At 46.6% G+C, this 27,480-nt stretch overlaps 1 protein-coding gene and 1 long non-coding RNA gene across 3 annotated transcripts; one reads left to right on the top strand and one right to left on the bottom strand.

Moving 5' to 3' along the window:
* Positions 1–1,125: 1,125 nt before the first annotated feature.
* On the bottom strand, positions 1,126–17,721 carry TBCEL (tubulin folding cofactor E like). 2 transcript variants are annotated; one of them, XM_062617650.1, is made up of 8 exons: positions 17,637–17,721; positions 13,981–14,140; positions 12,062–12,201; positions 10,227–10,408; positions 9,010–9,266; positions 6,706–6,832; positions 6,247–6,363; positions 1,126–2,117 (listed from the first exon to the last, which is right to left on the bottom strand). In XM_062617650.1, exons 2-8 carry the CDS (start codon positions 14,111–14,113, stop codon positions 1,799–1,801), a joined length of 1,275 nt encoding a protein of 424 aa, XP_062473634.1. In that variant the 5' UTR covers positions 14,114–14,140; positions 17,637–17,721; the 3' UTR covers positions 1,126–1,798. The 2 variants fall into 2 exon arrangements, with proteins under 2 accessions (XP_062473634.1, XP_062473633.1); XM_062617649.1 differs by lacking the exon at positions 17,637–17,721 and adding an exon at positions 14,280–15,848.
* Positions 17,722–20,006: 2,285 nt separating this feature from the next.
* Positions 20,007–20,828, top strand: LOC134163051 (uncharacterized). The gene is made up of 2 exons (XR_009964546.1): positions 20,007–20,071; positions 20,110–20,828. It is a non-coding gene; the product is annotated as an uncharacterized LOC134163051 (long non-coding RNA).
* The last annotated feature ends 6,652 nt before the right edge of the window (positions 20,829–27,480 follow it).

Genomic DNA, 27,480 nt, shown 5'->3' with positions numbered 1-27,480 from the left:
GGAGAAATAGGCTTCTAATATTAAACAACCATATCTTCATAAAACTTTGCTTTATAACAAAATATCTTATTAAACACAACTTTTCCTATGCCTATGTATGTATATATCATACAGAAGTGTTGGCTTAAGAGTTCTGCTATAAGGCAGCAAATGCCTTTCACTGCCCAAATGGAAAATACATCTTCAGTAAAGCTCTAGCTTATAAAAGCATCATCTTATGTTACACTGCCACCATCTCCCTGCTCTTTTGTTTTATGGGTACCACAGCTCCGCAGGTACGTGCCGCAGCCTCTATGCTACTAATGATGAGTCTTGCTCCATTTCCTATTGCTCATCTCAACAGGGCCAGGTAAATGACATTTTTGGCAGGGAGATGAGGCACAAATTAGTAATTTGTCTTAAATCCTCCCATTTTTAATCATTCCTCTGGACGCAGAACTACTCTGCTCTGGCTGGTCCCCACATCCCCGACCTGAAGACTATGAGATAATACTTGTTCCCCTCCCCATCCTACCCCACCCTACGATCTAGGTAAAATATGAAGAGAAATACACAACTCCAAGAATATAAAAGGAGCTTGGTGATATGGACAAAAGCATTATGGGAAAGAAAGTGCACATGGGGAGAAGGGAGTGTTTCAACATTCAGGTCAGAAGTTCACACGTAACTAGAGCCCTCACTGCACAGCTTCAAAAACTTGTATGTAGCTGTTTATGAGGAGGCCACCTAAAAGGTCTTCAACTTGTCAAGGGGACAGAGGAACAAGGGGCATAAGAGAGATAAAGGAAGGAGGATCTCATTACACAATAAAGGGAATCTGCTCTGCAGTAGAAAATGGAGACTAATTTAAGCAGCAGCCTGCGATGCCTACGAGGTGCGTGTAGGGGGGAAGCCAACAGAGAGAGTGAAAACCTGCTTTACAATAAAGTTTTGCTACTCGTCTTCTAGAAACTGATCTGAGCCAACACATTCTCCTAGTTCAGACCCTTAGCTGGGACCCCGCAGATAGGAACCCCTGGGGGGAAAGTGCTAGGTTTCATTTCTGGTGCAACAGCAACAAACACAAACTTCAACTTTCCCCTTACTCTCTCCCAGGAGAGAAATCAATACTTCTTTTTTTCCCCACCAAAAAAATCAGGACAGTATGGATATAAAGCCTGCATTTTGAAAATAAATTGTTTCTTTCTAATAAGGGTCTCTTTCTTTCCCCCATTTCGTGCACTCATCTAACCCAAACCAGTGGAATTAAGTGGATGCACTAAGTACCTGAGCTCTGAATCAAGCGGAATACTGTTTTAGATCTTGTCACTGAACTCGAGCGTAACAAAAGGTTGAGACAGCACCTAGCTGCAAACAAATACTTGAGCAAGCTCGAGCCACAGTTGGATAGCTAGGCCATAGGGTGCTCTGGTGGAGCCCAAACCCTAACAATTTAGACAGAGAAGACAACAGGTCAAATTCTGCACCGAGCTATCGTCTCCCTTATGGACCCTAGCACCCTTTAGCTTGAACAAGTGACCATTCATGCCAAATCACGAGTATACCGGAGCATCAAAGGAAACATCAAGGTATTGCACACACTGAAACACACGCACTGAAGTCAACTGTCACCTCAAGGTCACCTGCAGTGGATGGCAGGCATGGTTTTCAGATCAGGGCACGTCCTCCGGGCTAAGAAATCACCTGCTAAAGAAACACAACCAAACCTCAACCAACCAACCGAAACAAAAACCTTGCCAAAACTCCTTAATGCATGTGTGTGGGTGTGGGGGGGCATGTGTGTGCACCCGAAAAGAGGCTATTTCATTCTGGGCTCCACGTAAATTTTATCTCCATCCCGAATGCCGTAGGAATGCAGTGCTCGCGAGCTGTATTTCATCTCCTCGGGACCAAAGGGAGCTTCCTGGTCCAAGTAGAAGAGCAGCATGTTGCTTGTTGACAACTGCACGACAGTTTTTAAGTGCTTCTTCAATTCTGCCACAGTCTGATCCAGACGGATGGACATCTCTTCCACCTTATCCTGGAAGTGAATCTCCACCTTCACGCTGCTCTGTGGCCGAAGATCCACCACTGCCAAGGGCTCCAGCTTCCCATACTTCGTGACCAGCTCGTGATACCTGTAAAATTAAACGTGTCCAGAGTTACAGCAGAGCTGCTCGTAGTGTTTCACAAGTCAGTTTCTGTTTCACATTATGATTCTACCGCACTTGAGCTGCCACTCGATGCAAGGATGCTATTAGGTTGCAAAGCATAAGCAAACATTGGCAAGGAGAGTACAGTGGCTGGATGACAAAAGGGTGAGCACAGGTCCCAGGGTGTGATTCATGTGAAGCCTGGAACTCTGATGGAGCTAAAACCAGAACCCAGACAGCAACGAGCTGTCCCCATCCTCCATAGCTGGCTCTTCTGAAACACCTTGCAGTTTAACTGGCACTTCAGTCAAGATGGGAAGGATGGATGAGGCTCTTATGTGTAAAGAATACTGCTGAGGTAGCATTCAAATTGCATGGAGCTTCTCTCCATACAAGGCTCCTTTTCCCTAAAACAACAGGGGAATTTTCCTAGCAGAGCCACACACTGCACCATCACTTTCTCTTTGGAGCCACGTTCTTCAACTGTCCCTCACAAGGCCCATCCTCGGGAGCCATCTCCTGCAATGGAAAGCCCATCTCACTCTCCCACTCCCTTCAGCAGGTATCACTCCAAGTCTGCAACTCCCCTGCCTGGCTGGGAAAGAGGCAAAACGACCACACAAAACACAATGTGACTGAAATGACAAAGACCAAGAGCTGCTGGGAATGGTAACGTTTCAGAGGCCCTCCACTATGTGCTGTACAGAAAGCTCTTTTTGTTCCCAATACGAGCCCGAGCTGAATGCGATCGGTGCTGTGTCACGGCCCCTGTTGAGAGATGATGGGACCTGGCAGGCTGGGTGACCCCAGGGAGTCCTGCTCAGGACAGGAATGCTCCTGAAGAACAGCAGACCCTCTGTCTGCAGGGGAATGAGGTAAGGGCCACAACGCACTAGGATTTCCCCAGTCTCACAGACAAAACGAGCTTTCACTAAGGCACAGCATCCAAAGGCAGGCTGGAGCCCTGCTCTCACACTCACCTGCGGAACGATAGGATCAGGCCTATTTCCTTGGAAAAACCATTAGTGCTCACAGGAGACGGCACACTCCCCATATTTTACCCACTGGGCTACTGCCTGCAGTAAGAACAAGTGCTAGCCAACGTGTCGCCAGCAGAGAGGAGATCTTTGCAGCACAGTTTCCAACACCTCTGGAAGGATGTGGTCAGGAGAGGAAAAGAGAGCAAACCTGCCCTTTGCTGCCCGCAGACCATTTTGGGATATCCCTTCAGCTCTCATCATCTCCACATGCTGCAACCGTTCTTATGTGCCAACCAGAAGTAGTTCATGCCTGGGGAAACTGCAGTGAACAGGGCTGATGGTGGGAAGAGTATAAAGATGGGGGCAGATTTCAAGCCAGCTGGGAGAGAGAAGCACCAGGAGTGGGCTAAGATTACCCAAATGCATGCTGTAAGTATGCAGAGGGTCAGGCAATGCTGTCTTACATTTTCTCATGTTGAGGAAATGCAGAACAAGGTTTGAAGCCTGCTCCTTGTATACTAGCTGCAGCCTGCAAATAAAGTTTAGCCTGAATGACTGGCTTCCCTCAAATCAGTAAGAACGAAGGCACTCTGCTCATATGGTTCTTTTGTACCCCAATAACAGGCACCCTGGAGACTTTCATAATCACCCCTTGCAGCCTGGCAGTCGCTGGCTGCCAGAGCAGAGGATGCTGAAGAACTGAGCCCGGCTAAAAGTGTCTCTGATACTCTGCAGATAAACAGCAGACCAGGCAAGCGGAGGACTCATTAAAAACCCACAGACACAAAGACGTCAATCAAGAAGACAGCCAATATTGGACTGTAGGCTCAGCACTGCTTTCTAACCCACAACATCCAGGCAGAGATTACTCTTTCCATTTCCCTCCTTTCTGATCCCTTTGAGCTGCAGCCCATGAAGACACGCAATGCAAGCAGAGGGGTTTGCTGTGTGCTCTTCACTTATCACATGCTGCACCTCGACAGCCTTGCGGGGGGCTGCTTACACTCGTGAGGTTTCCATGCCCAAGCGTGTCTTCTTCCTCTGCTTGAGGCAGCACTGCAATGCAGATGCCATACCCCAGCAAGAACATGCATGTGTCCTGACTAGACTCTAATTATGAATCACCTTCAGAGAAACCACACCAGATTTGGAAGCAAATAAGATGAAGCTTTAGCAACAAATACACACGGAATCACTGCAGAGAATGCCAGCTTTCCCTTCCTACAAGGGCTGCTGCACACGGGTCCAGGAACTGAAAACCAGCCCTCAGCACTAGGGACACTCTCAGCCATCTGCAGCCTTGTTAGAAAATAGCTTGTAGTGGCACACAACTCCTCCAGAACAGAACAATCCTCTTTAGTAGCTGCTTAAGTCCCTTGGAAATGCTTCACAGATGAAGGGATTCAGACAAAGAACCCATTGAGCAAGAAAAGGGCAGTAACAGTGTTTAAAGGTTAAGAAATCAAAGGAGGAGGTAATTCTCCTGTACCTTAGTGAAATAGCATAAAGCTAGCATGCTGGTTATACCCAGCTTGTTTGGATAGGACGAGATACCAGTTAATTCTTACATGAGCTCCTGTCTGGAAACTGACCCTAGTTGCATGTGGTACTATATGCACACAGCCTGCTCCCAAAGTCCACATCCTAACAGTAGCATCAAGTTGTATCCCACTGTATCCTTCTAAACAACTGGACAAACAAAAAACTTGTCACCACAATACCCAGAGACACAAGGAAAAGAAACAGAGTCTGACATCAACTCATTTAGTCGTCCTCTTATGCACAAGCCCTGGCAAGCTCAGTACTGCACACACATTCCACCAGGATCAAAGGGCTACTCATACCTTAGCGTCCCTCTCAGTATGCAGCTGAATACATCGTTATTCTCCCCTTCTAGAGCCACAAACACAGGGAACAAAACAGTTTTGGTACAAATAAAATGTTACGGAAAATAATCCATTTTGGGAGCAGCACCATGAGCTCACGGTCCCCGGCTCCCCATCCTCTCCCCTGCATCCTCCGCCTCTGCTGCAATTCCTGCCAATATTTCTTTCCATTTTTCTGCTTCAAGGACTTTTAAAATTACAAGCAGGGCTTGTCCTCAGAAAAAGCCACAAGAGGGATCACCAGCTGTCTTGCTTCCCTGACTACATTAGTACCCTTCGCCTCTGAACTGACCCCAGGATGCCTTTAACAAACACAGTAATTGCTGGACCTATTAGTAGTCACATGAAATGCCATGCCCTCATTCCCCATTCCAGCCCTTCCTTGCCCTTACTGTATCGCTAGGGCACATACACAGACAGGAGACAGTTTACTTAGGAGTTAAGCTGGAGGAAACACCAACCAGATTCCATTTGCACCTTTCTTACCCGTACCAGGCCATACCTTTGACCTTCTCTGCCTCAGTTTCTCCCTTCCTCTGTCTGGAAACACATACACACTCTTGTCCTACCCTCTTTCCATAAAGAGAGGGCTCCAAAGCTTTGCTGTCTGTAAAGCACATAGGGGTTCCAGGGCAAAAGGCATGCCAATGCAGTGGCTTGATGTTCCGTGATCCTTCCTCAGCCCATTAAGAAGCAGTAAGTAGATGCTGGCACAGAGAAGATACCAACTGAACAGCATCTGTCAAAGTTCATTAGTTTACCAAGATAAACGGATCATTGGGCATACTTTTTTTGGCACAGAAAACCCATCAGATTTGTGATTTGTGGGCCTGAAAGTGAGGGGACAGCATCCCATCACCAGTCACATTCCACACACCAGATGGTCAAGAGAATTAGACGCCCTGGCCTGGCACCAGAGAACACGTTTGTACTGGCTTGTGGGGACTCCCAAACACAGGTGGATTATGAAGCTAGCCATCAGGGAGGCCAGGAAGCAATGAACATCATGAATTGAACAGTCATGTGGTTTAATGGCACTTGACATGGACACTCTAAGACTAAACCTGACTCAGAAGTGATTCTACAAGTCATCAGACAATATTCTAATATAACAACATTAACTAAAACAGACTGAGGAAGGCAAGACATGGAACAGCTAGCCTGATATAACACAATCCGTTCTGTCACCTTTCCTTTTGCCTTGCTGCCCTTCTGCCCCTGCTCTCCATTCCATGACAAAGAGCATACCTGAACGGGACTTCCTCCTCTGGGAATTCCATGTAATACCGGATGAAGAATCGCTCCGAGTCCTCTCGCTCCCCATCGGCAACGATGCTTCCGTTGAGCTTGACGATAGACGGCAACCTGCATGCAGACACCAAGAAATACAGTCAGCAAGAAGAGAAACCCACAGGGTGACTGACAAGACAGTCACCGCCACATTCAAACCAAAGTATTTTCATCTCACGTGTGCATCGTGTGCACAGGTACGTATCAGGCTCAAAATTCGATGAAAAGCAGAGAAATCAGGCTCAACATTGCCACTACTCCCATTTTCCAACACAACAAAGAAACCAAAGCTCACATCTTCTTGAGTGGTGAATTCACACCAAACCCTGTCTCCTAACAGCCTCTTCCTCCAATTACCCACTCCCAGCCATTCATTACCATGTAACTTCTGCTGAGCACAATGAACAAGGAACAGACCTGGCTATTAGCAGCTTCCTGCGCTCCTCAGTGGTGTAGGACTGCAGCAAAGGGATTCCTAGCAATTTCACTTCCTCGAGCTTGGGAAAAGAATTTAACTTGTCAATGTCTTCCCAGCAATGCAGACCTGCTCAGAAGAAAAGACTTGCTTAAACAAACACAGATAATACATCGTGTATCCAAGATAACAAGACTATACATGACAGGCGAGCATCAGATCCTGTTTCTGGGAGAAGTCAGCCTTTTGATCACGATGTACTGCAAAAAGTCTCTTTCATTTGCTACAAGACAAAGCAGTTTAAATTCACTCATGATGGTTTGGATGTCTAGAAGGATGATCTCCACGGCTGATTAGGGAGCTCAGTTTTTTATGGACTCTTTGGCCTCACTGCTGACGACTGACTAGCATCAGTTATGACGGCTGCATCTATAGAGATGCTGCCTTAAGTAGTATTAAAGTTATCAGGACTTTGGCCATTCTAGACATCACTAAATAGCTATTAAATAGCTTTAGCTCACACACATGACCACCTTGGGTCCCATTTCCACTCCTGACCCAAGGGTAAAACAGTCCCAGAAGCCATCCAGCCATTTAATGAAAAAGACTTTAACTCAATTTCAGCCCCCTGAAGACCTGACATCTGGGATAACAAAGCAGGCAGAGAGTGTAAAATAAAATAGGATTGAGCAGCAATACAGCCCTCATTATGTGCTGACATCAACACTTCTCATCTTCTCTTCCCCTTGCTGTGACTGCAGAAACATCTTCTGTGATGCTTTTCTGATGACTGCTCCAAAAGCTTACACTGGCAATGTGAGTTAGGAGACTGGTTTCTCTGAACAACACCCAACAGCTTCACCCACACAGTACAGAAAATGAGAAAAAAAACAGAAATAGTACTGGTTTAAATAAAATCAGGGGTCTCATTTGAGCCTCAGTTCAGAAGAAGGGGCTCTTTTGAGAGCAGAAAGAAAACTAAGCATCACGGCAGGCAGGCAGAGCTTCCGTTCCCCATAGCACTCAAAACACATCTGCCAAGTGTTTAACATGCTCCTTGGGATTTCTGTTTGACTTCCAGCTCCCAAAACATCAAAATGCAATATAGAGTCCAGAGTTCTTGAATATCTGGCATCAAAATTGCAAAACTACTTACCACAGGAGCACTCGCTACACCGTGAGACAGTGCTTTCGAATCCAGCTTAACAGGCTTTTCTTCCTCTAGTTAGCTTTAAGCTTTTATTATAAGGATTCCTTGATGCTCACATTGCAGAGCGTGTTAATAAATCACCTTCTACCTTGGCTAACACTTAACTATCACTTGCACAGCACATAAAGCTGTAAAGAACAGAAGATTATGATGCATTAAGTACTCCTGCAGAAGAACTTCTGGCATCTCACAAACACATCAGAGCCCTCACGAGCTGCCCTGCAGCTCCTGCTCCCCGAGCATGGGGTGCTCTTCCTGATATGCCAAATGCTGCTTCTCTTTCTGGAGCGTTGGCTGAAAATTCTCTAGGGCTGAAATGTAAAAGCAGCCTCAAGCATAACTTGTGAGCTTCTAATAACTGAGCACACATGACAGACAGCCCTCACATGCCACATACACTCATTTTCACTCAGAATAAAAGAGGGATTAAAGGCAAATGGGATTCTTTCATCCCCTCCACAGCCAGACACTTATCCTTCTCCAGCCAGAAGCATCTGAGGCTGGGACAGGAAACAGAGGGGAAACTACTAATGTAAAAAACCTGTGGAAGCTCCTTTTGAGTAGCTGCAGGTCCATGCTCCTCTGACTCATCCTTTAGACAACGACTAACCTCAAAAAGCAGCAGGTGAAGCCCACAGAGATGGGCAAGTTGATTTCTTGCCCGTTTTCCTCCCCTAATGCTCCCTTCTTCAGGTCAGGACACTTGAGTGCATCTGCTTGCGTAGCCCTGCATTAGCACCATTAGAAAACTGGACGTGCCAGGCCTGTTGGGACTACATTTATCAACAGCTTTTCGACCCTGCAGAGAAGCCAGGACAGACTGCTCAAAGGTCACTGGGCATTTCCAGCTCTGCTACAGCAACAGAACTATCCCAATGGTTTAGACTCTTGCTCAGCACTTCTGCCTTCACCTGCCCTTTCTCCTACATTGCAGGAAGCAATGCTGACTGCAGGCTACTTAGTGCTAACGCAGCCTGAGAAGCAAGCACCTCAAGGCTGACGTTTCAAAGAGCACAAAGCAAGTGTGGGTTTTCACCTTCTCGAGAGGAGAGGCTCAATGCAGAGAACAAAAAGCATACTGCTTCCAGGCTCTCACCTGACTTGTGCAAATTGATGGATCGCAGGTTGGGGAACAGCCTTGCTAGGGAATCCTCTGACTCTTCAATGGTTGTGAGGTTGTTGTTAGCCAGGATAAGCGTGTCCAGTGATGGAAACATAATTCCCAGTTTTCGAATTTCAGTCCAGTCTTGAAGATTGTTATCAGTTATGTGGAGTAATTTGAGAGACTGACAGCAAACTGGAGAACAAGACACTGTTTCATAGTCATTAAGGCACAGAAAGAGCTCCTCCAAGCTGCACAGGGGAAGAAAGATCAGATCGCCATCTCAGCATACATTGAGATCTCAGGTACAGGGACACGCGCATGCGCTTTTAACATGACTTTCTACAACAGCTCTTATGTGATTTGAGAAGCTGGTGTAGAGAAGAGATTTGAGCATTCTGAATGGAGCATCTCTGCTTCCATTTGTAAGCTTCCTCCACAGATGAAAAACACCTCCAAGTGTTCCCCTAGCCCCCCAGTATTAATCGTGTAACAGATTGCTCTGGGTGGTGTCCCACATGTGTGCCCAACAAGCCACCAACCCAGCCCCAGTGGTGGCTGGTAACTGCTCTCAATGCTCACAACTTATAGAGGTGTCTTTACATGACACTGATGATGCTTTTTTCCCTACATCACTGGTTTTGCCAAATATCCCCATTAAAGAATAAACAGGTCCCACTAGGTTTTCAGCCAACTAAACTAGCTCTCCTAATCCCAAGGAAGTGAGCATTGGCCATGCAGGTTATACCATTATCATCATCTCTGCTCACAAAGCCACACAAAGAGGGATCCCTTATCAAATTGAAGCCACTGAGGACATCTGCAGAAGCAGAATGCCTTTGCCAAGGTGGACTGTGGCCAAGCCACAGAAATCAACACTTTTGCCCAGAAAATCATGATGAAATATTACTTGACAAGCAGCCAGACCCTCAGACTTGCATCTCATTCAAAAGCTATTAGCACAGGTATGCATCGCACCATTCATTCTGCAGTGACTCAGAGGAAAGCACATCACCTCCTGCATTGTTGGGGTCATTATCCATCCCTGGTATGCAGATTTGGATGAGAAGCCCAAGGCTTTGCAACACCACTGATGCGCTTTTAAGACAATGTGAACTATTTACTTGGCCAGTTCCCCCCTCATCCCTCACCGTGTGATTTGACCTGCATAGAGCAAGCACCCCTTTCTATGCCCCACTTGCCACGCTTACTCTGGTAATTCCTGCAGGATTGTGTGGACTGTCTCCCAGGAAGCTTTGCTGTTGTTGAGCACAAGTTTGCGAACCCCAGCGAAAGAGCCAGCACACCTTCGCTCTAAAACGGACAAACTGAGAGGGTTGGAACTCAAGTTTAGAAACTCCAAGTGGGGAACGTTGGACACAATTTTACTGACCTAAGTGGGGAGGGAAAAAGAGAGAGAAAGAAAAGTGTATCAGGCAGTGATCTAACCTCATGCATTAACACCCTATCCCCTAAAAGAGGGGCCTTCGGAATCACCACGAGCCAAAGAAATTATACTGGGGGGGGGGGAAACAATGCTTCTGGATAACTACCCCCTGTAAATCATACTCCTGCTATTCACTGATCTAGATCGATTGGTTAATTGCTCATTCACCTCAACAGTTCATTTAATTACACTCTCCAAGCAGCCTGATAAGAGAAAGCCTGTCTCTTGCGAGAGGTCGTAAAATCCACCTCAACACCAAGATTAAGCAGCAGCACGCTCCAGGAGCCAGCATACTGTACCTCTCTTTTAGCAGGAAGGGAATGGGCACATCTCTTGGGTTTATGGCCAACACTGATCACTTGCTCGGGTTTATGCTGCTCCCCACTAGCCACAGACATCACAATTTTGCCCAACTTAAAAGCCAGAAGCTCACTGCACACATACAATGGATTCCTTACTCAATTCCATTACTCTGAAAACAGCAGCTTTCTTACATTCAATCCCAGTGTTGGATGGGAAGAGATGGGGCAGACCATGACATACACAGGGCCCAGCTGCTAGCAAAGGGCAGCTGTATCATGCAGCAGTTGAAATCAAGTGTGGAATGCATGATGCTGGAGACAGCCTCCCTCAGAATAAGACAAGCCAGGAGACAATCCCAGTTCATAGCAGATACACCCTCAGTACAAAACCATCTTCCCTGGCTCTAATCTCAACAGACAAGCCTAACATTTCTCTCCTACTTGCTGAGCTAACACCTTCTAGGCTAACATGGAAATAACAGGAACAGGGAAACCCATCCCGATTCTGGCTTTGTGACCCCCACGCCAGAGCTGGGACATTTCTGCAAACACTGAGCTAACAACCTGTTTAAAGATAAGAGTTTGATGCAACAGAAACACATAAACATGCTTATGTTGCAGATCCTGTTCTTTTCCATATATTTCCAACAATAAACACTAACATAAAAGCAGAGCATAAGCCAGTGAGGAAATGTTAACAACTGAACACATTGCAATTGGTTTACTCATATTACATTGCATTTAGCTAGCATAAATGCACCCAAGCACTTCAGAGGATTTTACATTGCATTTAGCATTAATCAATGAGTCCTCAGAAATATCTTTTGAGGTAAAAGTTATTAAAACCTGTTTTGCAGATAGGGAAACAAAAGAGGAGAGAGAATAAATACAGAATTGGTAACAAAGCTGGGAATCAGCTGCCATTACTTGGACCTCTCAGTTCTTGCTCTGTTAAAAACTGCACTGTTCATTAACCTCTTGATATTAGAAATGGCAGTTCAAGTGCTTTGCAGGATAAATATATATATGTATATACATATTTGTTATGCCCAGGCCAAGATCATAAGTCATGAGGTAAATGTATTGAAGTGCCCAAATGGATTAAATTCATCTCGTGTATTGCTCAGTTGTTGTCAGAGTAAATAAGCATCAGCTTCAAAGGTGAGAAAGAAGTCACAAAAAAATGGAAATCTCTCTCATTTAAATGAATAAAGCACTCTTCTAAGCTGCAATGCGTTTGCAGTCATGGCAATAGCCATCAAAGTTACTCAGAAAGATGCACATGTAGCCATTTTACCTCATGCCAGTCTTCCAGTTTATTGTCAGAAAGATCTAGCTCAGACACATGAGCACAGAAGGCAGCTATTTCATTCTCATCCCCTGCACAGGTTATGCCACAGCTGTTCAGTACCAGCACACTCGGAAGGTTGAGGCGATCTGAAACAGGGAAAAAGAAACGATGCCCTCTGGTCAGCATTGTGTTGCTTACTTACAGAAGGCAACAACAAGCACAAACATGACACTGAGCAACAGGAAAACTCTACCAGTAATTCCCCCATTTACACATGTTTAGGGATCTCGGGATAAACATGGATTTTATAACAAGTGACCAACAACAATCAAGAAGTCTTCTCTTGCCTAAACAGGAAGTACCACTCGGTATCAGTGCTCTTCAGTTACCACATGTATTTCTGTTCACACGGCAGCAAGGATGGGGCAGTCTTTCATAGTTTGCAGTATGTCTCATATCAGCTCTTGCCAGAACTTCTGCTCTTCCCCAGGCATCTGCTGCTGCAGATAGGATGCAGGACTAGGTGGACTGTTAGTTGCACAGTCAGACTCCCTTATGCTCTGGTACTTAGCCCACTTGTGGTTACTAACAGCAAAGATGTACTTTAACATTTCCATTCTAAGCTTTCCCTTTCCAACAATGTAAAACGTTCAGCATTCTTGCAGCCTGCAAAAAGCTCATGTCTTTACTCTGCCTTTTAAATTCCTGTTTTGCTCTAGTCCCTGCTCAGGCAGGTAAAAATTCTCCCAGCTATTTCACAGACAAGGACTTGGATCTCAATGACAACCTCATTCGGTAAGGCCAAACCATGACAAAGTTACAAGCTATAGATCTGTAACAGGAAATCATTTCAACACAAGAAATGCACATTTAGGCAAGGCAAGCCATCAGTCTTACACTCTTCTGCATACAGTACAGCTCTCCCACCTCTGTGGAGTATCTAAATCTAACAGCAAGCTTTTGCCTGAAAAGATGGCTCTTTTTCTCTCTCCTTAATACTTGATAGTTACACAACTAGAAAGCAATTCTAGCAGCAGACAATTATATGGTGTCATCAGAGCTTACAAGTTTCCTGCAAGCTTGTTTATTAGTATCCAGCTTCTTTAAAGGGTAGTGTTGTACTTGGGGAATTAGTTATGATACGCTTGTAAGTCGCATCTCAATCACATTTTAGACTTAAAAACATGCCCTTTTCCCAGCATCTAAATAGCTCAGTAAAGTGGGTGCTCACACACCAGAGAGAGGGCACTGACTGAATAGTCCATCAGGCCCATTTCCTGTTCATGTTAATTTTGAGCAACACGCTATTCGGTTTATCCTCAACTGAACTCAGGCCCTTTTTTTCTCCTCTGTCACACTCAGTAACTGTGAACTTCATCCAGCTGACTTCCATGGCTCTTTTCCCCTTTGGGGCTGGTTATGATACAAATTGACTTGACGGGATTTAAACCACACTTACCAATCAAGATGGGTAAGAGGTTACACAAAGAAGAGGCAGTTCCACTAGCACACGGCACCGACCTCAAATTCAGATCAAGTGTTATGTATTTGTTAAGCCATCTCTGCCAAAATAGCCACAGTTGCAGCCAATAATGAAAGAGCTGGAGAAAATTAACTCCAGGGACTGCTGAATCCTCAAAAGTCAGCCTGTATAAGGCCTTATTTCTATCTTTCATTGACAGATTCTGACTCTGTTATGCTGTAGGGAAACTTACTTTTTCCAGCAACCGGTTCAGCCCCTAGATCAACTTTCTTTGTTAGACTGCAGTCTCTCAGTTCTTCACAAGGAACACATTATAATACACCATGATGTTTCTTTTTCTGGTTAATTCAGGGCAATTCTTTCAACAAAAGAATGCCCAAGAAACTGATCCCACCCAGAACCCCACAGATGCTCAGCAAGACCAGAAGCCTGGTTCACCTACCTTTCATAGGTGAGCCCTGTGGAGTTGCTGGGACATGCACCCCCATACCAGGTCCACGACGATATGGGAAGTTCTCAGGGCTGTATTTCTCACAAAGAACTTGCATGAAACTCCTTCCACTGGGCTGGTCCATGCTCCCTTCTTGGACTTCTGGTTAGCACTGAAAAAACAGAGCACACAACCAGTCAGCAACCAATAATAATCTCCAGTACTGGTCCTTGAGAACACAGATCACAGTGTCTCGATGGGTTACGTCTAACAGGTCCTATTTCCAATTCAAAATTACAGTCAAACATTACCTGAGATGAAACCAAAACCAAGCAGAGGGTCCAAGCTACACAAATGTGCTTTCAATCATATCACAACAGGCCAAGTATGAGACCTTCTTGTCCCACATGTTCTTACAGGACAATTGCCAATGTGCCCCAGGCTGCAAAACATGATTTCTGTACCTGCCAAGAGGGCTGTGTGATACTCAGATATCTTCAAGCACATTTCCAGGGCAGCAAGAAGGGGAAAGAGCAAGAAGCTGTTTCTGGGTAAAAGATTGCTCAAACAAGTGTTTTCACCCTTGTCTTTAACTCAGGACTTTCTGTCAGGATCAGCTTTTTGGATGGGGGAAAAAAAGAAAGGCAAAAAGGATCCACACTTCTCTAACTGCTCATAAAGAAACACTCTGCAAAGCAGGTTATGGCTTGCTTTCGTAATATCAGGACAATGGTGTAAAGAGCTTGGAGCCTAACGCTCTGATAGCAAGACTTCCATCAGCTGGCTCACTGGGTGTCATGGAACTACTTGAGTTTGATGGTAAGCTTACTCAGGGTTCTCACCCTCCTCGACAGCAGCGGCCCATTCAAAGCAAGCTTTGGCCTCATAAGAAGCATCATCATTTCTTCTCTGACACTGGCAATGAACTACAGCCCTCCCATCTTGCTTGCAAACCTGTTCTTCTGATTAGAGTGCAATTGCTGTGTCACGAAAGACTCTCGAGCACGTATGAGCACATCATTTGGCCAGTCCAAAAAGCCAGTTTTGCCAATTCAATTTTGCAGCTGCTTAATGTATCTGGAAGATAAACGTGCCCTTCATATCTGTGTCTGTCACAGAACAGCACAGGAAAAAGGACTCACCACACTGCAGGCTGCCCAGAAAGATACTGAGTGTCAGCTGGAAGTATATTTGGCACAAAGACACCGTGATGGTCGGCGTTCTGCTGTACCCTAGGTGGAACTAAGCTTATCTGTCCTACTTTCCTGCGCATAGGCTGACCTTGACATTGTATAGTTGTCTGGATAATGAAGGAATTTAGCTTGATACATGCACCAAGGGAACCACATTGCTCCCAGGTTTCACACAGGCTGTGTAGTCCAAAGCAGTGCCTGCTACCAGCCATGGACACGGAGCAGAGATTCACATCCACGGGTTCTAATACAAGGCACGGATTCAACTGCAGGTTTCCTACAGGGTACCATTAGTCATGGAGCAGCATTTTTACTAAGAACTGCATCATTACATTTCCAGTATAGCAGCAAAACCCAGCTCACAAAGATACATACATTATGCACATAAACCTGCACCTCCAGGTGGAAATCCTTACTTCTGAGCTCCTGTTGGGGCCACATGCATGTTGAAAGTGATGTTGCTAACCGACACTGCATTAAAGTTTGTGCCTGCTGCCATAAACTTTCCTTTAGCTTTATTACAGGAAAGGAGAGAGAGAAAATCCTGAGCAGAAGGGATTTAACTGAGGTTCAGGTTCCCTTTGCTGAGAATTGGCTGCTTAACAAACTACTTCTTCATAAACAGACTAAGGTACTTCTGTCACAAAGGACTTCACTATAACAGGAAGCAAGCTGACTGAAGCCTGTTGTAATTATTATATTATATAACAAGTTCACATGTCACAAATAGGGACTTAAAGGATTGGTCTTACTTAAAATACCCCAACAAAACAAACACACCTTTTGCAGCCCTCAACAACTTGGCTGATGTGTATCTCAAACTGAACCTCCTGTCACTAGATTATCTAGAATCAAGAAAGAAATCAAAGTTTGCATTAGGAACAAGGCATTTAGTTTCCTGCTACACCATTCTGCATGCTACAGGAACAATTTGCATTGACAGCCAAGGCTTTAGGCTGAAAGGCCTCATTCCAGAAGCAGGTCTGGAGCTCAGTGCTGCAGGACACACTGATACTGCTCCCTGAATGCACATTCACACATCCTGGTCTGGAAATTCTGGAACTCCCCCATGCATAAAGCTCTCTGTCCTTCACATTGCTTTTTTATCAGCTCCATTCCCCTTTATCTGCTGAGCAAACATCAGCTGGAATCCCAAATGAGAAAGTCACCTTAACATAACAAAAGAGGCAAAAAGCTGTGTTTTCAGCTACACTATGAGTGCAACCCAGAACTGAGAAAAAACATCCCTAATGCCATTTACATTCACCAGCTTTGAATCACAAACATTTTCTTTCTCAAGCTATACTTTTGCATGCCAAGGCCATTGCCGGATGACAAAGATGTCAGGGAGCGGGCAGCCACCTTTCCCACTTCCCTTCTCCTCCCCTTTCACATTCACTATAATCATCTGTCATGCACGTGGCTCCTCTGAATCACTACGATTGCTCGAGAGCAAGGACTAACAACATGCAAAGCAAGGATGACACATTTCAAGTGCACGTTGCCTGCACAAGGGCAGGGTGCTTTGCAAGGTGCCCATTTCCGAGTGCTTTTCTGCCGATGGCACAAGGCACAGCTCACGGCCTGCCATAACTCTGGGGTTTCTGAATGACAAATGTATGCTCCAAAAGATACACTCAAGTCTTTGGAAGGAGTCAACGAGTCGTCTTTGTTGTCTATATTTAAATGCTCTGCCAGAAGGCTGTGGCTCCAGTGACACACAGCATGGCATGTGTCTACAGAGAGCACGAGCCTGACTCAAGATCCAAGGCAGTGAAGTGACAAGAGAACACCAGAAATGACATGAAAAACGTTTCTATCCCCATGCTATAAGCCTATGAGGAGAACAAGAGACCCTCCAGGAGAACTGCATCACTAATGCCATTCTAATGAAGCCCAGTGCCACTCGAATGCCTGCAGAGCAGGTCCTAACCAGCCACACACCGAACACACTTTGACATGTTTGGATAGACGGAAAGCAAAGCGTAAGGAATAGATGTGACAGGACAAACATCTGTCTACGAGAAGCTGCTGTGTCCTTCTCCTATGACACGATTCAGGATTATTATACATGAAGCGCTCTTGACAGACAGAGATGAACAGCATCAGGGTAGACACGCTGACCCTGCCTCTGACAGAATGCTACCAGCACTCCCCTTGGGGGCTGCTGCAAAAACAAACTCCACCGCACAAGTGTGCAGCCCCCCTTGCCGGCTCCTGCCCTGCGCTGTGGGGCCCCACGGTGCGGGGCAGCCCCGAGGCCCCATCCCCGAACGCCCGAGAGCCCCTGGGCCGGCCCGGCCGACTCCAACACGGAGGTTGAACTGCCCCGACCCCCCTCAGACCCCCCGGGCAGGTCGGATGCGGGTGTCCGCGGGTGGCAGTGGCCTCCCCCGCCGGGGCAGCGCGGCAGGAGCCCGGCGACACCGGTGACAGCCCCGTTCCCCCCCCCCCGGCACCCCCGGCCCCGCTCACCCAGGCCCGGCGGCCGCGTCCCGCATCGACCCGGAAGCAGCTCGGCGGCAGCCAAATATCACGTGACTGAGCGCGGTCACATGGACAGGGGGCCGACCGGCGGAGGCGTCCCGGTTGCTATGGAGACGGAGACTCCATAGAGGCAGCAACATCTGACGTCACCTAACCGCATCGTGACGTCAGGCAGGGATGCAGGAGGGTGACGACATGATGCCCGCACCCCCTATGGCTCCCAGCCCATCCAGTGCCCCATCACCACCCGCACGGCTGCGCACTGGTACCCGAAGGATGCGCAGGGGTAAATGATGCTCGCTCCCAATGTGATGACGGCCTGTGAGCATCCTTCTTAAGGCAGAGCTCGTTATTTATCTGCCCTATGTCCTCTGCGGTGGCACCTTTCCTGCAGTGGCTGGTCACGACTTTAGGAGGAGGGAGGATAAATCATGCAGGGAATAAGGACAAATCTGCCTAGCAACAAGCCTGCCGGGTTCACCATCCCCATCCTTACATTAGAAGCATCAGAAACTGCCCAAAACGTGGCCTCTCCTTCCTGCAGTTTGGAGGAGAGCTGCATCAGTCATGGATGAATAGCTGCAGCACATCTGCACGCTCTCCCCAGCCTGTAACATCATCGGGACAACCTCATCCTGTTACTTACACACCCTGATTTATGCACAACCCATCCAGGCAGCAGCATACAATGGCAGCATTGTGGGTGCTACCCAGAACAGTGCTCAGCATCAGCTCCATGGTGTGTATGTGAGAGACTGGTTTAACTCCTGCTCTGCCATTCTGCCTCCCTTTGCACTGACTCACGCGCACAGATTTACAGCCAGGAGTCAGACAGCTCAGGCTAGTCAAGGAGGCAATTCTTCTGGGAACCCCACAGCTAAAGCAGCAAAAAACCTCCATCCCATGAAGCAAAGCAAGCCTCAGGCAGACCACATTAGCCCCAGCTGCAAAGTTAAAAGCTGCATTAGGCTTAAAAGTGCCCCAATGTTACCACCCCTAAAATTCAGCAACTCTGTCTCCTATTCCCTGCTTCTCCTTGGTGCTGGGACTTGGTTCACTCACAGTATATGTCCTCAAGACACTGGTAGGGAAAGTCTGAATTCCCAACATCGCCTGATGCAGCATTATGAAAGATTCACATTGCTGCTGTGCACCCCAGGGCAAACTCCACCATTGCCACTATGGGAAAGGGGTCAGGGTTTTCAGGTGGCACAGTCCAAATCACACCCACTCTCTCCTTGTAATTCTGCTGTGCGGCACCGTATCATCCCCAGACTCCTTGCAGCAGAGCACTGGCAGCCCAAGCTGTCAAGTGCTGAAATATATGCATGGCTTTCACAGGCCTGACTTCCCTTAAGCAGAGAGAAAAACACTTTGGTGTTCTTTCTTATTACCCTGTTGACACAACATTGGTTTTATTTTGCTCCTATGCGGGCCAGCACAGATGAACACTGCCTTGCTAATGCTCCATAAAACCCCATCCACCTGCATGCTCTGAATGGCTTATTTGATTCTTTTAATACATTCCGGAGAGAGCTTTGTCTCCATTTGGTTTTCCTTCCCCCACTACTTCTCGTATCTGTTTCAGTGAGATAAAGAACTCCATCGCATTCAGAGGCTACACTCTTTTACTAACAATCCTCATGTTTTTTGCACAGCTTACGTGTGCTATTCAGTTGCTAGAAGGCAGACAGAGCATACTTTAGCTGGTAACTGGCACCAGCAGGCTACGTTCTGGTTTGAAATACATTTCAATTGCTGCTTTCTATAGTTACAGATCAACTGGATAGAAGAGATGTCCGTGTTAACCTCCGTTGGGTCAGTGCTGCAAGTGTGAGAAAGTGACCGGTGTATCCCCTGGCCTGCTTTAAAGACCATTCCAGCAGGGACTGGACAAGCCAGGAATTGTTAACACAATATAGTCTTTCACCTCTAGGGGCCAGTTTGAATTCAGCCCAAGCTAGGGCTGATTGAATGTGCTTATCATCCGTTGGCTGTCTCATTGTCCAAGTGAACTAAGTCTGATGGGTCTCAAACTACATTCCCCCCCCCAGCAGACAGGTATCCACTTGCTGAAGCTTTTTCTACCATTGGCCATCGTGGGTGACCCTTCCCTGGCAGACTCCTCTCTTTCCCACCACCACCTCCCCCCAGGATTCAAAAGGCCACGGGAACCAGTTCCCTCTTTACTTGCTTCCTCCCTGTCTGGCTGTGCAGGAGATGCCAAAGGTGGTGTTCAGCAGTGCTGGAGCTGGTTCACGCCCATGGAACCGGTGCCACTTAAGCAGCATTCACCCCATGGTGGGTGACAGAGCACCCCAAATCCAAATCCATTGTTTTCAGGCTTTTAGAGAAGTAAAAAACATCCTCAATATCTGAAAAAGTCCCATCATAATCCTTCCCTCATCACTCACGCTTCTAATGTACCACATCACCTGCTCTCAAGGGGGGCACCTACCAGAGTCCAAGCAGCTTCATGGGTTCCTACATACTGAGGGCAGCAGGGAACCACTGTTAACACCCAGAACACAAGCCACAGACTCCCCTGATTTCATTCCCATCTGATCTGGAGCAGCTCTTTCAGGCACAACAATATGCAGGCACTGTATTTAACTGTAAATTACCTGAGACGGAGAATCAAACACAGGCCATGCAAAATCAGTTCGTTTCTCACTACCTTAATGAGGGAAAATAAATAACGATAATAAAAAGGCATCATTCTAGTCGGAATGGGGCACCTAAACCCAATTACTTCCTAACCCACACTAATAGCGTTCGACAGGTCTCGCTGTGCCCAGGGAGGCAGCATCACGTCACACATGGGGACGCAAACCCACTGAGATCACAGAATTCCTCCGGGGTGTACATGGTGATAATGGCAGCGGCAGAGGAAGGAGCATCTGCTGCTTATCTGTATAATTTTCCCTATATTTAGGTTTTAGGGGGAGGAGGAGGGAGAGGACTTGAAACATACGCAATTTTCTACTTCTTTTCTGTAGCTTTTTGATCCTTTCGCTTCTGGGTTTGGCAACTGCAACTTTCTTCATCCTTGGAGATTATTCTTCCATTCCTCAAAGAGACTTCAATTTCCTCACAAATCTCTTTTCCTTTCACTTAATTTAAACATTTATGGCCAATTTCATGATTTAATAATGAGAAATAAAATTGGAGATTTACTAAGTGTCGAGAGAAGACCTTTCATTTCATCTGGGGATTAAGAAGGGAGTTAAAGGTGTGAATCCTGTTAGCCATGCTGGCCTAACTTAAGCTCCAACGTGCTAAAGAGCCCAATCCTGAGAGATACTGAGCGCTCTCTGCTCCCACTGAAGCCCTGTGGACTCAGAGCATGTTGCGGATTTGGGCCCCTTAAGACACAATGATGGTGCATAAATCTGTGGCAGTGCTGTCTCATTGATGCTTTGCTAATAACTTTAAAGCCTGACATTCATTTTGCACTAGCGCCAGCCGATCAACTCCGAGCAGCTTCTCACCACACCATTAATTTAAGGTAACAATTCACCAAGATCTTTGGTTCCACATAAGCGCTTCCCAAATCATTTCTTCAGTGTCTTGTCAATTATCTGGGACTAATGCACCTTGAAGTTACCTTTTAGAGCAAACGTTACTCCATGGCCATAACTCTAAATTATTATCAGTAGCCAAAAAGGATAGGAACGATGCAGCTTTCAACTTGAGAACTTCAGGCTGCACGTTCAAACGCAGAAGGGAAATCAGTACATTGGTGCAGCCTGAAGACCTGCTGGATTTTCATAATTTGGCAATTGCTAGGCATGTTCATAGGACCAAATGGACCTTGAGCCTTTTATTCATTTGATTTCATTTTCTGGATGACTACTATTAGATAAAGGCAGCTTTCTCAGGTACCGCTGCAATGGCACTGGCCATCAAATTATGGCTGCAAATCAAATCTCGCACACTCAGGGCTAGGCTCAGCTGGCTGCTGTCTCGTCCTCTCCATCGTGACGTGGATTCTCTCCCATCTCACACGTTGGGAAGTGCAGCACCATGGCAGGCTACTCCCTGACCCAGCTTGAGCAGCAAGAAGGACAAACCTGGGCATTGGTTATGCCCACCGCCCTTCTCCATTTGACTCTGGGTCTGTCCCATCTGCTGCACCATTCAGGGCACATCTCATTTTGGACCATGATTTCCATTCTGTCAAACAAAAAGGACACCAGCAGACAGAAATGAATCCAGACATGAGAATGGCTATGTCTTCCTCTGCCAAATGCTCTGGATTCATAACTAGTTGCTATGATCAGACAGAAGTGCCACTGCTGTCTGACTTTGGAATGGGACTTTGGCTGGGAGAACAGGACAAAACAGAGTGAGAAATGTCTCTTCCCGTCTTGTGTGTGCAACAGCTCCATTACAGGTCTGGATCTCACTCGGAGAATGATGATGCCTGAGCATGGAGGCTGCCAGTATTCATAATAATTAACTATTAATGTTAGCAAACACTTGGCAAATCTCCACCTGTTTTCATCCAGAGCTCTCAGAGCCCTTTGCAAACATGAACAGATTAAACTTTGCCAGACCCCCTCGAGTCCTACCCATTAATCCAAAGAATTTCCTCCGCTTCTATTCTCTGACAGGGTATTTAGTAAACATGGTGAGGCTGGGAAGCACTCAGCTCATCCCCATTTTACAATGCTCAGGGTGGTAAAGTGACATTCCTAAGCGCTGCCGGTGCAGCAGTAATGGGCAGCTGTGGCCTCCCACTCTGCAGGCAGCACCTCAAACCCTGCACCATCCTTCCTCCACTTGCCATGTCTTCATCCCTATCTCACTGTCAAGACAGAGCAAGCAGGAAAGGGATGCAGGCTAAGCCCAAAGCCTGACGTGGATCAGCAAGCTGGTAGAGCGATAACTCTACTGCTGTTCTTGCTGCTGGGATGCAACTGCCATCACAGACAGAAGTAACTGTGAGCAGCGTGGCCCAGCCACAGCGTAGCATCCTCTACGAGACCATCTCCCACTGTGCTTGCTATGGCTTGGTGGCACTTTTGCCACCCAGTTTTGCCATCCTTGCTACTGCTTTCTGACAGCTCTTTGTGGCCATGAACTGGTCCAAAAGTAAACTGAAAGAAAAGGGGCTTCATTCCAGCATAATGATGCTCACTTGAAACATAATGTGCACATTGGGGAGTTATAATGAAGCAGCTTGGTCATCGTCACTAATTGTGTCTGCTAAACCAGCAGGCTTCCTCCACAAAGACACTCACCTTACAAACCTCTCTTTTTATGTTTGAAGTCTAGCTTCAAAAGGGAATACCCATCCATTTGACCCAGCCACATGGCCAGCAGGGTGCTGGGGCTATTTGAAACAGCCAGCAAACCAACATTCCTCGCAGAAGAGAGCAATGTGGCCCACAGGACCTCAGAGCGCAGACACTTGGTATCCTCCTAATGTCTGGCTCCCTACCACGTCGTGACCTCCATTTCAGCTGTCTAAGGGCTAAAGATATCGTGGCGGATCAATGGCTTGGGAATAAAACCAGAGGCTGTGTGTTCACCTCCTTGTCCCAGTTTAGTTCAGCAAGCAATAATCAGAGCGTTCTCTACAGCTAACACGCAAGGGTATTTACTATAGACTCTGGAAGAACAATCAGGTTTAGGTAGGCAGCTCAGACATCTTAGTGCTCACCTGGGAATAAGAGGTCTTTTTTCTTTTCCTCCCCTAGTTCTTTCTCCTCAGCTGCATTCACTGTTGGCTTCAAAATAAACAGCTTTAAATCTGAACTCAGCAAGAGCTAAGCCTGAAAAGCCACAAGATGATATTCATGAGCATTTCCTGGGAGTTCAGGCAAAAGCCAAGCCAGGACCTTTTTGCTGAGCCTGAGCAGCATGAGGAGCAGTATCTGGAGGATGAACAGAGAAAGGTGTTTGGAAGGCAGAAACAGAGGGAAACACCAAAGAGAACAGGTTTCAAAATGCATGGGTCTCACCCATACTGCTCTAAATTGCCTCCTCCTCGCCAAGGTCAGTGAAATTCCCCCTTACCTCAGGTAACACTTTGTCCTAAACAAAGCAGCAAGTCCTCTCTGCTCTCCATGCTGCTCACCAATTGGGATTTCCAGCAGCGCCTTTGGACCAGCTCCAGAGCAGGCATAGCCCAGCACAGCTCCTTACTGGAGATAGGGATGTGATCCCATGGGATTCCTAACCAGCCATAAGAAGAACCTTTGTCTGCCTGGAGCAGCCCTTCTCACTGCATTTACACTCCAACAGATATTTTCTCTCCGTTGTACCCTAAGGTCAATCCCTGAGACACCAAAACCACAAGCACCACAATAAATACAACAGAAAGGATTACTCCGTCCAAATTGACTAAAGCACAAAAAATACTGTTCCAAAACAGCCTAAGTCAAGAAACAAGAAATGTTAGGTCTTTCTGCTGTAATAGACCCCCATTTATCACACTGAGAAGGGTACTTTTTAAAGGCAAATGGCCAACTAGCCCCTTTGATACATGGAGATGCTTCAAGATAGGTATGACATAGAAACCCTAGGCAGAAGCTATGTACTGGCTAATCTGACAGTTATCTCCTTTACAGCCAACTCCTGTCATTTCAGCCTCTGCAAACTGCCAGCTACATTGATAACTGCAGAGCTAAACAGCAGAGGAGAAAGCCTTTGTTAATTAAGCCAGCTCCCTTCATTTTCTTACTGATCTGGCCTCAGCAGAGCTTTCGGAGATCTGCTGTTGTGTGGCCCTTTGTGCTGGTGATGGACTGCAGCACACCCCCCCTTAAGGCATCTGCACATTGGTGGCAAGGCAGGCGATCCTCATCTGCTGGCTGGAATGCTTTCTGGGATGAAATGTTGCAGTCCTGCCACAAATCAGCCTATTAACTCGGCTGGAGCACAGCAGATTCCCCCTTGGAGGGGAAAAAACCCCTCCCTGAAGGATGCATAAACCTGCCCATTGTCCGATCCAGCTGATAACAAGGCTATTTTCCCAGTGTGGTATCAACTTCCAGAGGAGCCTATTTATACTGAATTCATCAGTGCTACTTTGTACCCAGAAGAGTTCAGCTCTGTGTTTTCAATCAGTTAGTGGCCATCAAACTCCTAATGGGGTTTCTGGAACTGTGGGTGCTTTATCCTCTGTTCAGCAAGCGTTTCAGGATGCTGAGCTGTTGCTCTAACTCCGCTCAAGCTGCAGCTCCTCATTTTTAGGCATATATATATGTATGTATACCCTCATGGTTAGCTATTGAGCAAGGAGGGACAAAGCTCAGCACACTTGCAAGTGTCAAGTGTGAGCCCAGACTGACTTTTTACCATTTCTGATGGCACTTTGCAGTTCCTTTTGCAGGTCACTGGCCTGATTCTGCCTCCACTTAACGCCTCTAAGCCATTGGGCTCTTTCATTTGGGTTGGAGAGGTGCCTCACTGGCAGGCTCTACTCAGAGCCATATAGTCAAAGCCACTACAGGAGATATCACCTTCATTGGCTACACAAGTGATGTAGAAGAAAGAAATACGTACCTTGCCAGACTAAACGAAACTCACTGATCACTTTTCATAGCCAAATCGTGACAGCTTCACCCCAAGCCTAAACAAGGAGCAGTCCACCTTTGCTCCTTTACTCTTTGATAACCTTGGAAACCAGTCACCATCCAACCTTCACCAAGCAGATCTGGCCTACAGGTGCTTTCCTTTTCCCAGTGGATGTCTTTGTCATTCAGAGTTGTCACCCATCAAAACCAGTTAACCACATTGCTGTGTCTAAGCCCAGTTACCCTGCGCCCAGGGCTGCAGTTATCAGTGTTGAAGGTATCACCAGCAGCTTACATGACTGCTGGGATACAGAAAGCATCTGGAAGGGGGGGTGTTAACTCAGGATCAGTGCAAGAAAAGCAAAGCAAAACAACATCACTTCCCTTTGCCTCCACCTTTTGGGTCACTTACCTGGTGAGGCACTTAGGGCTCAAGGAGAGAAGTGGACATGGCAGGGCAGAAGCAGGGAAGGTTTCTGTGGATCTGAAATGGTTAAAAAGATTCCTACCTCAGGACCACGAAGGTCCAAAGGGTTAAAGCTGTTTTATACAAAGGGTTAAATCTATTTTATACAAAGGGTTAAATCTATTTTATACAAAGGGTTAAACCTATTCTATAGCTCACCATCTTTCTCTGCTAAGTCCTGCAGGCTCTCATAGTTCACAGAGCAACTCTTTCCTATTTCATGTATGCCACTCAGTGCAGTGAGTGCCCCCAGTAACTAGCCCAAAACTTGTTAATACCTTCACCCATGCGACCTCCAGGGAGAAAATAGGTTTTTATCATTAGCTGCAAATGGAACTGCCTGGAGCACCATCACAAACACGGGTTTTAGTGCACAGGGAGAGATCTCAGGCCTTTTAGTTTGGAACCTGCCAAAGTGCTGTCGGCCCAGAATTGGCTGTCATTGCAGGGAAAAACGTGAGGCCTCAGCCCCTGAAGAGAGGGGGAAGCAAGAGGATCAAAGAAAATGGTTACAGGGGATAAGGCAAAGTAGTGCATTTTAATTGATCTAATCTTTGGCTCCCGGGGGAATTTGCAGAGATATCTTACTAGAATTACTCGAGTTTTATCAGGAGATGACAATACTGGGAAAGTGCCTTTTGGACAGTGAACCACTCCAGATCTTGAACTGCATTAGCATTGGAACCGGCTGAGCAAAAGAGCTCCCACAATAGTTTCAAAGATGAGAGCAAGAACTGAAGAGGGAGAGAACATGGGAGATGTAAACCCACCTGGGCACACAAAAGTATGTGAGCACAAACCCAGCCATATGTGTAATGCTGCCTGCTCTGGGTCCCTCCTGTCTAAAACCTGTAGGCATCGACCAGGGAGCAGGAATATACAGGACCAGGGAGAAAAGGCATCCAAATGACAGCACCTTCTATCCATCCACTCCTCTTCTGAGTGCAAACATTCTGAACATTAAAGAAGACAGAAGAGGGCAAGAGGGGCATGAAAAACATCTCCTTAAAATACAGGCCCAGATATAAAATACCATATGGGTGGCACAAACGAACAGGAGAGCTGAAATGAAAAGACAGTGAGAAACCAGGTGGTCTCTCAAAATCTCTTTCCTGACGTAATCTGTCTGAGCAGATGACTGCAAGATCTTTGGAGGAGCAGAGGAATAATGTCTGCCTCTGTCAAGATCCCGCTTTGTTCACTGCGGTGAAGGGGTGAGAAAACATCAGGTCTGATAAATGATTCATGGAGCCTTTTCTGCTGCTAATCTGTAAATGCATTTTAAAGAGAAGCTTCTTTTTGATGAAGGTATTCTGCTGCTCGTAAAAACATGTCAGCATTTAAAGACAACACAGGCACACTGTGATGCCTCTGCTGTTGCTGTCAGTGCTTTGAGAGCCCAAGTGCGGCTCCTTGCAGAGGGCAGGGATGGAGGGTTTGCTGACTTACCTCACCTGAGGATCTGCCCCCTCTCATCCCATGGCACTGGATCCTCGGGCTCTGGCAAAGCCTTACGTCATCTCATGCTTGCACCTTCACTGCAGATTTACAAATACTAAGGCCAGAAAGGACCTTTATGCACTTCTCTCATGACATCCTGCATAATAAGCTCTAATCCTCTCCTCCTGGTTACACGAGCTCTCTCTGAGCATGCACATTTTACTGTCGCTGTGTGGCAGACACCTCTTTTCACATGCTCCTGGAAACAACAGAACAACTCTAACGCGCCCATCACCATGGCATCCTGTTCCCTGCACATCCTCTTCAGAAACATCTGCTGGAGTCAGGCTCCTGCCCGTGGTAACATGAGGGATTTGACTTGCTGTACCTAACCCTCAGA

This window comes from Pezoporus occidentalis, unplaced genomic scaffold (assembly GCF_034315485.1).
Source record: "Pezoporus occidentalis ecotype Australia unplaced genomic scaffold, CSIRO_AGI_Poc_V1 ctg199, whole genome shotgun sequence".
Classification (NCBI taxonomy): domain Eukaryota; kingdom Metazoa; phylum Chordata; class Aves; order Psittaciformes; family Psittacidae; genus Pezoporus; species Pezoporus occidentalis.
This window is presented reverse-complemented; position numbering and strand designations above follow the sequence as displayed.

Excerpts from the sequence above, each read along its gene's own strand:
- TBCEL (XM_062617650.1), bottom strand. The coding sequence starts at position 14,113 with ATGGACCAGCCCAGTGGAAGGAGTTTCATGCAAGTTCTTTGTGAGAAA. Across the intron at positions 12,202-13,980 it reads ACAGGGCTCACCTATGAAAG|ATCGCCTCAACCTTCCGAGT; the intron begins GTAGGTGAACCA and ends TCCCTGTTTCAG. Across the intron at positions 6,833-9,009 it reads CATCAATTTGCACAAGTCAG|GTCTGCATTGCTGGGAAGAC; the intron begins GTGAGAGCCTGG and ends TCTTCTGAGCAG.